At 34.1% G+C, this 13,786-nt stretch overlaps 1 protein-coding gene across 1 annotated transcript in view; it reads left to right on the top strand.

Annotated features, from left to right (window-relative positions):
* Positions 1 to 13,786, top strand: part of CDH19 (cadherin 19) — a 54,253-nt gene that overhangs the window by 22,188 nt on the left and 18,279 nt on the right. The window contains exons 4-5 of the mRNA XM_008160570.3: positions 8,576 to 8,695; positions 11,642 to 11,806. Of these exons, the coding sequence (XP_008158792.2) occupies positions 8,576 to 8,695; positions 11,642 to 11,806 (285 nt within the window). The remainder of the gene's footprint in view (positions 1 to 8,575; positions 8,696 to 11,641; positions 11,807 to 13,786) is intronic.

Here is a 13,786-nt window from a genome sequence, read left to right as displayed (position 1 = left end):
CTACATTTGTACTTCCTTTTATAAGCATGTTAAGTAAAATATTTGAAATAGGAAGCTACTAAAATTGTGTGAACAATGGTAATACATATTGATGAATTGTCTTATTAAAATATATTCTCAGTCTTCAAAGCAATAGGGAAAAGTTTAAACATGTTTATTTGAGTGGTCTAAGAAATTCTTTAGCTTGTTCACTTATTGGTTTCTTCAATATAAGAATTTATTTTCCAAGACAAAATATACTTTTGTATTCTAATAAAGGAAAAATGATGGATCCTAACAGATATGCATATAAAAAGAGGAATAGTCCATTTATAAGGCAAAAATTCTTCGTGCATCAAAATCATGGAACAGGACCCTAAAAACAAAATAAGTAGGTTGTGCCCAGGCTGGTCTGGCTCAATGGATGGAGCATCAACTTGTGGTCTGAAGGGTCCCAGGTTCGATTCCAGTCAGGGGCACATGCCCAGGTTGTGGGCTTTATCCCCAGTAAGGGACGTGCAAGAGGCAGCTGATCAATGATTCTCTCTCATCATTGATGTTTCTATCTCTCTCTCCCTCTCCCTTCCTCTCTGAAATCAATAAAAATATATTAAAAATAAATAAAATAAAATGAGCCGAAACCGGTTTGGCTCAGTGGATAGAGCGTCAGCCTGCAGACTCAAGGGTCCCAGGTTCGATTCCCATCAAGGGCATGTACCTTGGTTGCGGGCACATCCCCAGTGAAAGATGAAACAGAGGGCCAGAGACCATGGGATACCAGGACACAGGCTTTATTGGAGATCACCCTGCCAGCCGCCTTCCAGAGGGGAAAAGGGAGAGAGAGAGAGGAGAGAGAGAGAGAGAGAGAGAGAGAGAGAGTGTGTGCCAGGGTGAGAGTGCCTTTTAGGGGGAGGAAAAGAAGGGACGGGGCTTAGGGCACTCAGCCCATGCTGATTGGTGGTTTCATGTAATGTACATGGTTAGGGGCCTAGGGATTTAGGAATTTGGGGCTTAGGGTATATGGCAAGTGCTGATTGGTGGTTCAATGTACAGTCCATATAAGGTGTTCAGGAATGTCTGGCTGCAGGTGGAGTTTACCTCATACTCCATCCATCAGTTGGGGGAAGGGAGGATCTATCACCCAGTAGGGGGTGTGCAAGAGGCAGCTGGTCGATGTTTCTCTCTCATCAATGTTTCTAACTCTCTATCCCTCTCTCTTCCTCTCTGTAAAAAATCAATAAAATATATTTAAAAAATAAAATAAATAAAAAAATAAATAAAATGAGTAGGTTGAATACCTCTATGGAGCAATTATACACTTTCAAGTTCCCAATGTTACTTTTATAAATATTTCAAAAATAATAAATGTAGAAAAGAATGTTTTTCATAAGATATAAGTATTGGCTACCTTGGGAATCAGAAATGTCTTTCCAATAGGGGATAATTATAGTGTGGATGTGTAAAATTGGTCCACTTACTCATTGAGTCAGATAATTTTGAAAACACAATATATAATTAAATTAAATATATATAATTTACTAATGTGATAAACTTAAATGTGATTTAATAATGATCATTTAAAATTTTGCTTCCATACTCAAAAACTGTTTTACCTTAACATTTGATTCATTAACCAGTGAATATAAAAATGTACATTCCATTGTATATTTTCCTGATTTCTTTGTTTTTTTTAACCTTCCAGGTAGCAATTTAAAAACCTCTTTCTACATGTATTCAGAACATAGGTCTTTAATTAAAGCATAAACAATTTTAGTTGTGTAATATGTATTACAACCAATTATCATTAGGTTTAAAGGACACATTAATATTGTTCCATTTGGTAGCTAGGCAATGAAAATTATTTATTCCCCCTCAATCTGCCTCCTCATCCTCCTCCTCCTCCTCCTCCTCCTCCTCCTCCTCCTCCTTTTCCTTTTCTTTATTCACCTCATCCTCCTTCTTCAATAAGCACATATGAATTTAACATGCTCTAGAAACTTTCCTTTGAAACTGCAGATTCAATTGTGAAGGAGATATATAGAGTTAATCACCAGTATGAAACTTATGATTTAGTTATAATACAAACAATACCTATTTGAAATAAACAAAATAATATTTGATACTGTGTGCTATGAAAGTGTTCAGTATGGGAAAAGTATGCTGATGATTAATTGACTGAAGGAAGTAGGGACAAGTCAGCAGGTAAAATTTGAACAGAATGATACAGAGGATACCCATGCCATGTTCTAGGAAAAGCAGTGTGATGAAGATTGCTTTATGAGTATGAGAGTTATTGGCCTATTGTGAGCATGTAGGTCATGGCACTAGATGAGATCCTCATAGTAGACAATATAGGCAGAGATGAGGAAAACATACCTGGTGAATTGACTCCTAAGCAAATGGGAGTTGGCTCGTAAATTAGTATGAATAGGATTGGCCAGTGATATAGGAAGAAGAGAAAGATCTGAGATGAGATGTTGCAATGGAAGAGATCCTCCAACTAACTATGTGGAATGCTGTTGTGAGTAGAATAAAATTAAGATAGCCCTGATTTTGATTTAGCAAGTTGAAGGCCCCTAGTGTTTTCAGTAAGAGTAATTTGGTTGAATTTGTGTAACTACATTATGTTGGAAATTATTCTATTGCATGAATGGAAGGAGAAAAGGAGGTTGACAGTTAATTTAGCCACTTTAAATGTGCTATGATACAGAAAGAAAATAGAGATGTGAGGCAGGAGAGAGAGGGATATGAAGTGTAAAGGCGATTTTTAAAAATTATTGTTTAATTAATAATTAAAATGGAATATTTAATAGCATAGTTACATACTATAGGAAATGATAAAAAAAAGAGTATTTTTGAAGCAAAATAAAAGGGATGTGACTGCTAGAAAACTATTCTTGAGGAAGAAAGAGTGATGAAATTTAAAGCAATAATAGAGGGGACAGATCTAGGTAGGTTAACACATTGATTGTTAACAAACCAAGTAACACATGATCATTTCTATTTAATCAGTGATGCCTGAGGCAAAGGCAGTAATTGAGAGCAGAGGGGCAGCATTTTAGAGAGAGGAGGTACAACACGGGCATTTTATACAGTTGGGGAATGAGCCCACGATGGGATTCCAGTGTGTACAATACAGTATTTGTATCATGGCACCAAATGTAGCCACGCTGTGCTTGATTTGATGGAGATCGCAAAACATGGGTTTGGTCTGTACGATATGTGGCTGCTTATGCTTTGCAATTAGAGGTCCCAGTACATATTAACCTAGTCATTCTGTGTAATGTAATGTAGCCTGTGCAAGTGCGAGTAAATATTTCATTACAAGTAAGTCCAGGGTTCAGGCTTTGTATGGAATCATACCAAAAACAATGAGCACTTTTCATATCTGTCCAGTGATGGAAGGGGTCAATAGCGTAATGGGCAGCTGCAACCAGAAATAATTTCTAATATGGAAATAGTGGAACACCTCCATTGCTCTGTCAATCATTTTTTTAGATGGTCTTCCTCTGGAAAATGCTTACAGTTATTAACTTTGCTTTGAAGGAACTCATTATATTATACATATTTTTTTTCTGTTTCCCTCAATCTCAACATTTAATTAATGGACAGTGTGGACTTTATTTGAATATATCTTTAATTCTTTATCTTCTTTCCAGATTCATTGCCATTTAACAGGTTCTTGAGTGTTAATTTTGCTTCCAAATTCCCTACATACCTATTTTATCTTTTATAGAGCAACCAGTGAAAAATTTTATTCTCCATTGTCTTTCTCAAGTAGATTTGTATTGTATTAGAGTCTACTAATAATTATTATATTTGAATCTGTACTTTAAACTTAGAACTTGGTAGACTATTAAAAGGAATCTACATTTGAGAATAATGAAAAGAGAAAAACAAGAAAATTATAAACCATGCATTGCTTATTTAACAAGTAATATTTATTTACAAGTAATATTCATTTACAAGTAATGATAGGTTTGTACTGATTATATTTACCTTAGAAATGCAGTACTTTTAAACTAGAACTATCAGGTGGAACTATGATAAAACATTCTGTTTGCTCACTCATCAGTCTGGGCTTGCAAATAGTATATTTCTTCCACACAAAAATATAAGATCTAATAGGCCAAGAGTAATACAGCACCTGAGGTTTGGGATGATTAAATAAATGAATGAGTGCATGGACAAGAGGGAAATGCCATCTCTTTCTTGAATGTCATTGGAGATTCTAAGCTGTAAAGTAATTGTATCTCAAGTATAAACACAGTAAGGATGGGCCAATTAACACTTGTAAATAACTAATAATTATTGTACTGATAAAATGAGTTCACAATTTTAAGGAGTGAGCAGATGCATGGATTAAACCACCATTTCCATCATGGATTTGATTTCTGAAAATTGCATTTTTACTATATCATCTAATATCTTATGTCTGTTTTTGTTATTGCCAAAAATCACAGATTCAGACTGTATGTCAAAATACTATTGTTTAATTTGTGCTATGTGGAATTTAACCATTATACAAGTCAATATCCTCCTCAATAAATTTGTTTCAGATTAATCAAAGTGTACCCGTACTAAAAATGCAGGTGAAAATACCTTTCCTGTTAGACAATTTATAACTTCATTCTAAGAAAAGGTTGTTAATATTTTTACCACTGAATTTAAAACAAAAACATTGCATATAAAAATAAATGAGCCATTTTGAAATCTACAGTTCAAATTTTATCATTCAAGCACTATATTAAACTATAGTGTGCTGTTTAATATTTTATAAATGCAAACTTTACTTCCTAATTTTCTTGCCACAGGTAGCTGACTTCTCTATTGCTTACATGATGTCTAAACTAGTCCGTATATCAAAATTTATCACTCTTTTCCATTTTTATGTTTAAATGCCTCCCATAATCACTAGAAGATGAAGCATTCTGTGTGAAATATGAGACATCACCATCTAATACAGTTTTGTTACAGATATTCAACAACATTTGGGTGAGAATCATTCAGTCCTTTGTTATATTTCTGGTCTATACTAAAGTCCATATAAATCAACATTGACAGAATTACACTATTCTTACAATAGATTTTACTCTTGAAGGATAAATAAGTCTAAAGTGTTGGGAATATAATTGATGCTATCAATAATGCTTGCAATCTTCAAGAAGTTTTAGCACTTATTAACATTATCATACAAAGCATAATTCATATGTAATTGCTCACATATGATAAATACTTTATATTAACATACCATTACTTCATTATAATTTTCTATCTGTGTTATAACAAACACAAATTATGTCAGCAAATGGAGATTCTTGAGAGTACTAAACTATAATTTTTCTCTCAAGCTCTGGTACAAGTTTACATCTTGTGTGACAGACATAACAATACATTTTTGCAATACAGTGTGTGAAAAATAGGTGAAGTCAAATATCTCTTAAACTTATTATCATAAAGTTATTTTGCAAAAAAAAAATAGCTCTGAAGATTCAAAAGCTAGCTGGAAAGGTAAAACTGATTTTAAATTTGCATTTTTGAAGAAGTCTCTCAAGGGTAATATTGGCAGACAATAGCAACTCTCAAAGTTATAATAGAACCCAGAATTATTCTATTGAATATTTGTATGATTCTGAGAGAATAATTTTTGTACTTAAACTTTTGTTCACTAAAATGAATAGATAAAAAAGGTTTTAAGAGAATCTTTAGACAGCAAATACAATTGTTTGCTCTTACAAATGATATAGCTGATCAAGCGAATACGACTCCATTCAGAAATGCATGCTGACCTAGGCACCCTCACTCCCCAAGGGAAGACTGGTTTGCATTAATTTCTAACTCAATTTCAAGGACTTAGCCCACCTAAACTCCTAAGATTTAATTCTAATCATAGGGTGGTGTCTTAGGATGGAATAGTAGGTGTTAAGGGTGAGGCAATTTAATATACACATATATATTCTGGGAAATTGTCGCTTTCCTTTATACATAATCCTGGGGTCATTTCATATTGTCACAGGTGTTCTGAAGTAGGGTAATTCTATGTCCTATTTTACCCAGAACAGCTCTGCTTCACCCTATTTTATTTCAGGAATTTTCCTGGAAATGTTTGTCCCTAATTTTTTATTTTTATTGTTTTTTTTTTCCAAAAATTTTAATTAAATTTATTTGGGTGACATTGATTAATAAAAGTATATAGGTTTCATTTGTATAATTCTATGATACATCATCTGTATATTGCATTGTGTTTTTACCAGCCAAAGTTTACCTGCTTTTATTATTTTTTAAATAATAGTAGTAGTAGGTGGACTGCAATAAGCTAGAGTGAATTTGGTAGATACCTACTTCTTACTTGTAGCTTCTTCCATGGGGTATGAGAAATAATCGTGTGTTAGAAAATCTAAGGCTTTATTGCAAAGAATTTCTTTTGGTCAACAACTAACCATACCATGATTTTGACTATTATTTCTGAAGCTACATACAGATAGTCTAGTTCTGCAACCTAGGAACAGAAAACTCCCATGGAAAGAAATGAAATGGAAACAATGAGAAGCTGTAGGGGAAGTAAATGGATGTGTCCAAAAAAGAGTAGTTAAGAGAACATCTTGCCCAATAAAAACTGTTTGAATCGGTGGTTCCTAAGAAGGCTTTTGTTGAAATAACTTCACAGTCACTACAATAATTTATATATTATTATTTATTTATTTAGATATAATTTTAATATTACATTGTGTAAGGTTAAGATGTATGATGTGTTGATTTGATATATTTATATATTGCACTATGCTTACCACTGTAGCATTAGCTAACATCTCCATCATGTCACATAGTTATCATTTCTTTTTGTAGTGAGACCTTTAAGATTTAGTCTCTCAGCTGCTTTGAAGTTTATAAAATAATATATTTGATGATAATCACTATGTTGTGCATTTATACAGAATTTATGTTTTAAGTGCAATTTTGTATCCTTTGATTGATATCTCCCCAATTTCCCCACTCTCAGCCCCTGGTAACCAGCAATCTACTCTCTGTTTTTATAAGTTCAGCGTCTTTAGGTTTCACATATGATATTAAGTAGTATTGTCTTTCTTTGTCTGACTTATCTTACTTATTTTAATGCTCTTAAGGTCCATAAATGGTGTCACAAATGGCAGAAATAAGTTTTAAAACACTTGAAACAGCCTTAGCTGGTTTCACTCAGTGGGTAGAGCATTGGCTGCAGACTGAAGGGTCCTGGATTTGATTCTGGGCCAGGGCACAGGACTGGGTTGTGGGCTCAATCCCCAGGGGGTATGCAGGAGGCAGAGGAGCAATGACTCATCGTTGATGTTTCTATCTCTCTCTCTCCCTTTCCTTCCTCTCTGAAATCAATAAAAATATATTAAAAAAATAAAACACTTGAAACAAATGTGTGTACATTTTGAGTACTTGTACAGTATAAAACAAGTGTTAAATAAATAACATAAAAATACTAAGACCAAACAGCAAACATCCATATATATATATATATATATATATATATATAAAAGCCCAGCAACCAAACCAAAAAATGACCAGAACGACTGGTCAACCAGTTGCTATGACACTCACTGACCACCAGGGGACAGATGCTCAACACAGGAGCTGCCCCCCTGGTGGTCAGTGCACTCCCACAGTGGGAGTGTTGCTCCCGCTGCGGGAGCAGCCGCTCAGAGGGCGGGTCCACAGCCACTCAGCTGACGGGGATGAGCAGCACTCCCATAGTTGGCTGATCCCCGCAAGCCACGTCCCCCACCAGTGCATGAATCCATGCACCGGGCCTCTAGTTACATGTAATTAAGGGATATGGTAAAGTTTCAAAAGTTTTATTACTGAAGAATACAAGGGCTTTCTATTACAATTTTTCAGTTCACAAAATTAGAAAACTAAAAACACACGATGCTAGTTGCAAAAAAAAAATCACATAGGCTACTTGACTTTGTGCTATTTGTGTTAACATTCTTATTGACACAACATCATAAATCAATAAATGCAAATTTTCAAAAAAAACCATAATGCTAGATTCCAATAAATTTAAGTTGAACATTAATTTTAAATGTACAAGTACTTATTTTTCATATTTCTATTAATTACTACTGGATTTTAATGATAATGCTTACTTATCAGTATCTAGTAGATTTTGCTTTGCATTAAGAACAGAAGTTCTTTAAACAAGTAGGGAGTTTGTAGAAGGAAATTAAACAGGCAAAATAGTTATACCTGTCCTCAACTTGATACGATTTCCAGCTTAGTTAAGTAATATTTATTAAAATTCCATCAACATTCTCCAATTTTTGAGGTGTTGATCACACCATGATTTTTGAAGGAAAGTGTTTCCATTTTTTTTTTATTTCTCTGCTAATAACACGCCTTTGAAAATCCTGACTCACACATTATAATGGATTGTTCAATGGTTACAGTTAATTATGTCACAGGCATAATGCTTAAAATTCTACATTGTATGAGGTTATATCCTCTTGTCTATATAGAAATTATACATGGTTTTGAAATTCAGAACAAGGATGTAGACTAGTCTTGTGTTGTATATCATCATTGTACTAACTGTTTACTTTCTCTTTAGGGACATTCATCATCCAGGTGACAGCAAATGATGCTGATGATCCTTTATGTAATAATAATGCTCGTCTTGTGTATGAGTTACTACATGGCCAGCCATATTTCTCCATTGAACCAACAACAGGTATTTCTAAATGAAACCAAGTGCAATTCAGCATAATTCTAAATAGGCAAATATAATAGGAAAAATTCTCAGCTTACAAACATGTCGTATTGCAGACCTGTTATTATACAAAAAATAATATAAAATAAATAAATGGGTCGTACTTAAGACATTTAATCATTTTCTAGTCTGTTAAATGATTTTTCTAAGGTTGAAAGATTGGACTCCACACACTCATACCACAAATGGTTTGTTTGTGGGGCATAAAACATATGTAAAGATTCTTGCAAATGAATTCGAAAATGACAGATAACCCAATTCAAAATTTGAGGAAAAGAACTTTATAAGCAGTTGACAAAAATGTTGATATAAAAAAGCTTACAATCATATTAAAAATGCTCACCTTGTTAATCATCATGGAAATGCAAACTAAAACCACAATGAGATACACCAAAAAAACAACCAGAATGACTAATATTAAGCATGAATTTACAGCTGGATGTAGGAACTGATATAAGGCATTTGCTTTCAAAAATTTATTTCTGCATTTTATGTATTTTTATTTAGATTTAAACATTTACATATTAAAATTGCTTTTCCAATTTCCATTAATCAATTGAATACTTTATAAAATAAATAGGACATTTTTCTCTTCTTTTAAAAATGTCAATTGAATGCAGAAGTTATATGACACTAATTCATTTAAAAAATATTGATTGCCATGTCCAAAACAAAGATTAAGCTCATATAAATCCTGCCTTTAAGAGCTTATAGTCTCTAAAAATGGAAAACCAAGAAACAAAAATAAAACAAACAAGTACATAGCTAACAGCCAGGATTGTGGCAAGTTTCAAAAGAAGGGAAATTCTATACTTGTTTTAAGAGCCAAATTATTATTTTCATCTTGGTAACATGAAAAGCTTAAAAGAATTAGAGCATTCTATTGGACTTTTAAACATTTCTTATCAATTCACTCAATTAGCAAATATTAAATATCTCAGCCTTTCTTTCTCAATCAGGGTTTCTTAAGAGAATCAGCTTCAGAAAAATATGGCTTGAGTGACTCTATTTTTAATTCTATCAAGGATGGTACCTAGCTTCTATTATTTGGGATGCACAGGACAAAAGCTATTTTAATACTTGCAGTGGATTCCTTAAGACATTAGGTTTTAATTCCCCACACAATCTTGGTTGAGAAGGGTCAAATATGTTAACAGGCATTGTGCAATATACTGGATTTATGATATTACACCCTTAAAAATTATAACAAAGACAGAAAAAGAACATGAATTCCTTCCTTGGAACTTACAAATACATATTAAACATGTTGAATACTCATGAATACGTACAATCAGTTTGTGAATGTTATTATTAAGTGAGACAAACAAGATCCAATAAGAGAAAGAAAGTGAGGACTACTTTGTATTGGGTGGTCAAGACAGAATAACCTGAAACAAGAATGCAAAGCTGAGCCTGTGGCAGAGGTGAAGGGCGTGGAAGGGCATTCCAGGTTATGGAGTGTAAGAGACATTCCTGAGATGGGAGAGTGTTGAACCTCTTAGACCAGAGGCCAGTGTAGACAAGCACAGAGCAGGAGAGTAGAAAATGAGGTATCTGAAGAACAGACATGTGCTGGGTCATACTGGGACTTTTTGATCATTTTAAGCACTATCTTTGTTCCCAATTCTCACTATTTTCTTAAAATATATTGAGCAAGTTAGTTAAAGCTGTGGATTGTATGAAAGGAGGAGAGGTAGGAATGGGCAGCAAGACAGATGAGAGCCAAAAAACATGAAGCTGTAAATTTCAGCGTGTATAAGAGGATCTGGGAATATATTGTATATCCTTTCTGCAGTCTGAAGGTGAGAAGAAAAATTGAAAATAAAGTAGGCAAAGTTCATGGAAGCCCCCCCATATGGGGAGTGAAGGCCTCTGTGTTCCTCTCACTCACTGATGTACTGATCTCTTCATCTTTGGATATATCATAGCATATATCAGAAGCTCAAATACTATTCTCCTTTGCTGATATGAAACAATTCTCTCTTGAGTTACATATAGGGAGATACTAGCAGCATCTATTTAAATATTCAATGGTTTTCATACTGATTCACATAATAGATTATAGCTGTGAAATACTCTATCCACAGTTAAATCCTCTCACAATGTAGCTATTTATTGTTCTTAAAAAATAAAAACACACACACAAAACCTGGTATCACAATTTTTTTTAATGCATTTCTTTTTCCAGACACATTTGAGGATTGGCCATTATTTTTCTTGTGTTTTGTTACATGTTCCCCAAATCTTTAGGACTGCATTCCCCTGTCCTATAAACTGCTGACATTTTTTTCTAGGGTTTATTCAGTGATGATTTTTTTCACTAAATGACTTCACAGATAGTGGACATGTATTGCCATATTCATCATGGCTCATCTTGAGTTCGAATATCTGTGCATGTGTTCATCTCTATTGGTAAATTATGAATAATAGTGTCAGAAACCAATCTTTCTTTATTCGACATGACTCAAAATAGACATCACAGGTGCACAATATTTTTACATACATTTGGTATTGTAATTTACACATTTACCCATAATAACCTAACTTGTTCCAAGTTAAGAAGAAAAGTTAATTGTAGCACACTAATATTATGTTAGAGATGACAGTGGAAAATAGATTGATGTAAAAATAATACAGTCTTCTTCTGTACCTGTGGGTTATCATACAATGGGATTTTATTAAGGGTCTACTACTGTCCTTAATATTGTGATGACCCATGAAAGTCTAGGTAGAATTGTTGTTTAATCTACTATTATTGTTATTATTTTATCTAGAGCCGTGTCTGGAACATTGTAGAAGTTCAAAATGTGTCAAAAGAATGATAATATGGTTGAATTCTTAAAATTTACTAGGAATATATCATGGTTAATAATAAAATAATAATTGGAGTTTATCACATTTTTAAAGGAGTTATAAGAACATCTTCTAAAATGGATAGAGAGCTGCTAGATTCATATTGGGTAATTGTTCAAGCCAAAGACAGGATTGGTCTGCCTGGAGCACTGTCTGGAACAACGAGGGTATTAATTACACTTTCTGATATTAATGACAACATACCTACATTTAAAAAAGGTAAGCAGAAAGCATCTTGGATTTTTATTATACCATAATTATAAGTCTGTTGAATATATGCAGGTGTTGGTGTACATTCTAAAAGCACTGCAACAGCACTAAAATTATATAAAATAAATTTAATTTTTCATTAGTGTGAAAAGTCAAATGCAAATGAATAAGTAATGTGTTATTTTTCAATTGCTTCTCTAATCAAGCACCACAAACTTTATGTCTTAACACTAACTTATTTTTTTTAAGATGTCTAATATGCGTGTCAGCAGGCCAAGTAGGATCATGTAAAATATGTCTGTAGGGCTGCCCTCCTTTCTGTGGGCTCTAGGGAAGAACATATTTTCTTGGATTTGGGTGTTGCCAGAATTCAGTTATTGTGTTTGTAGGATAAAAGTCTCTGTTTCTTTAATGGCTGTCAATTGAAGGACATGCTTAGCTCCTAGAGGCCTCTTTCTGGGTTTTGTGCATGGCCACAGATCTCAGAAGCACCGAAAGGTGTTATATCCTTCTCTCACTGCTGTCACGCTGACCCACACTTTTATTTCTTCTTCCACTTTTAAGGACACGTGTGAGTACATTGGGACCACTTGGATAAACCAAGACTATGTCCACATTTCAAGTTCACTGATTAGCAACCTAAATTCCATCTAAAACCTTAATTCCCTATTGCATGTTTTCGGGGGTATTACAACACAAATAACTTTGGGAATCATTCTTCTACCTACTACCAGGAACAATTTAAAAGGAGTATATTGCCCTGACCGGTTTGGCTCAGTGGATAGAGCAGCGGCCATCGGACTGAAGGGTCCCAGGTTTGATTCCAGTCAAGGGCATATACCTTGGTTGCGGGCACATCCCCAGTAGTGGGTGTGCAAGAGGCAGCTGATTGATGTTTCTCTCTCATTGATGTTTTTAACTCTCTATCCCTCTCCCTTCCTCTCTGTAAAAAAACCAATAAAATATATTTTAAAAAATAATAAAATAAAATGAGTATATCTATGTTTTTATTTTTGTAGCAAGAAAAAAATCACACCTGCTCTAAGAATTTAAGTAGTAAGTACAAGTTAAATCACATGATGTGCTTCAGAAAGAAATTCTTATGACATTCCTAGGAGGAACTTATTTTCTAAGGAGTTTCTTTTTCAGGAAATACTTTCTTAGCTACAGAAATAAATTTGCAAGCATTTCCATAAATCATGAGAAAATCACACACACACACACACACACACACACACACACACACACACACGCACATACACACTCCTAAATGATGCAGACACTACTCAGTGAAGCAAATTTGTGCCAGGTCCAGGGTTAACAGATTTTCTGAACTTTTGAGAAATATTAGAATTCTGAATTTTTATTTCTGTGCTATCATCCAATTTTAAATTGTGTTTGTTTACAAAATGTAGCTACTGTGTTTTCTTTTAAATGGAAATTATACATATTCAGGGCATACAACATGATGTTTTGATATATACGTAGTGAAATCATTACTGCAAACTAACCTGTCCATCTCCGCACATGGGTAGATGTGCGTGTGTGTGTGTGTGTGTGTGTGTGTGTGTGTGTGTGTGTTTTGAGAGCAACTGAGAGATATATACTCTCAGAAAATTTAGTTACCAAATACAATATAATCTTACCTAATAATAGAGAAACATGTAAATTGACTGTACCTCCACTATGCCTACAGCGAATCAGAGTTAGTATGCAAATTAACCCAACAAAAATGGTGGTTAATTTGCATACATACCTGGGTCCCGGGAACCTCCTCAGCACCCAGTTCACTCCCAGCTGGCCATCAGGCAGAGGCTTTAGGCTTGGGAAGGGGCCGAGCCTGGGATTGGAGGGAAGGGGAAAAAATCAATGGAAACATATCCTCAGGTGAGGATAAAAAGAAAAGAAAGAAATGTCATATCCTATGAAAGACACATCTTGAAAATGCTTAAAGAAAGTTGTCATTTTTTCATGGTGAAGGGACTGGAG

Source organism: Eptesicus fuscus, chromosome 12 (assembly GCF_027574615.1).
Source record: "Eptesicus fuscus isolate TK198812 chromosome 12, DD_ASM_mEF_20220401, whole genome shotgun sequence".
Taxonomy (NCBI): domain Eukaryota; kingdom Metazoa; phylum Chordata; class Mammalia; order Chiroptera; family Vespertilionidae; genus Eptesicus; species Eptesicus fuscus.
This window is presented reverse-complemented; position numbering and strand designations above follow the sequence as displayed.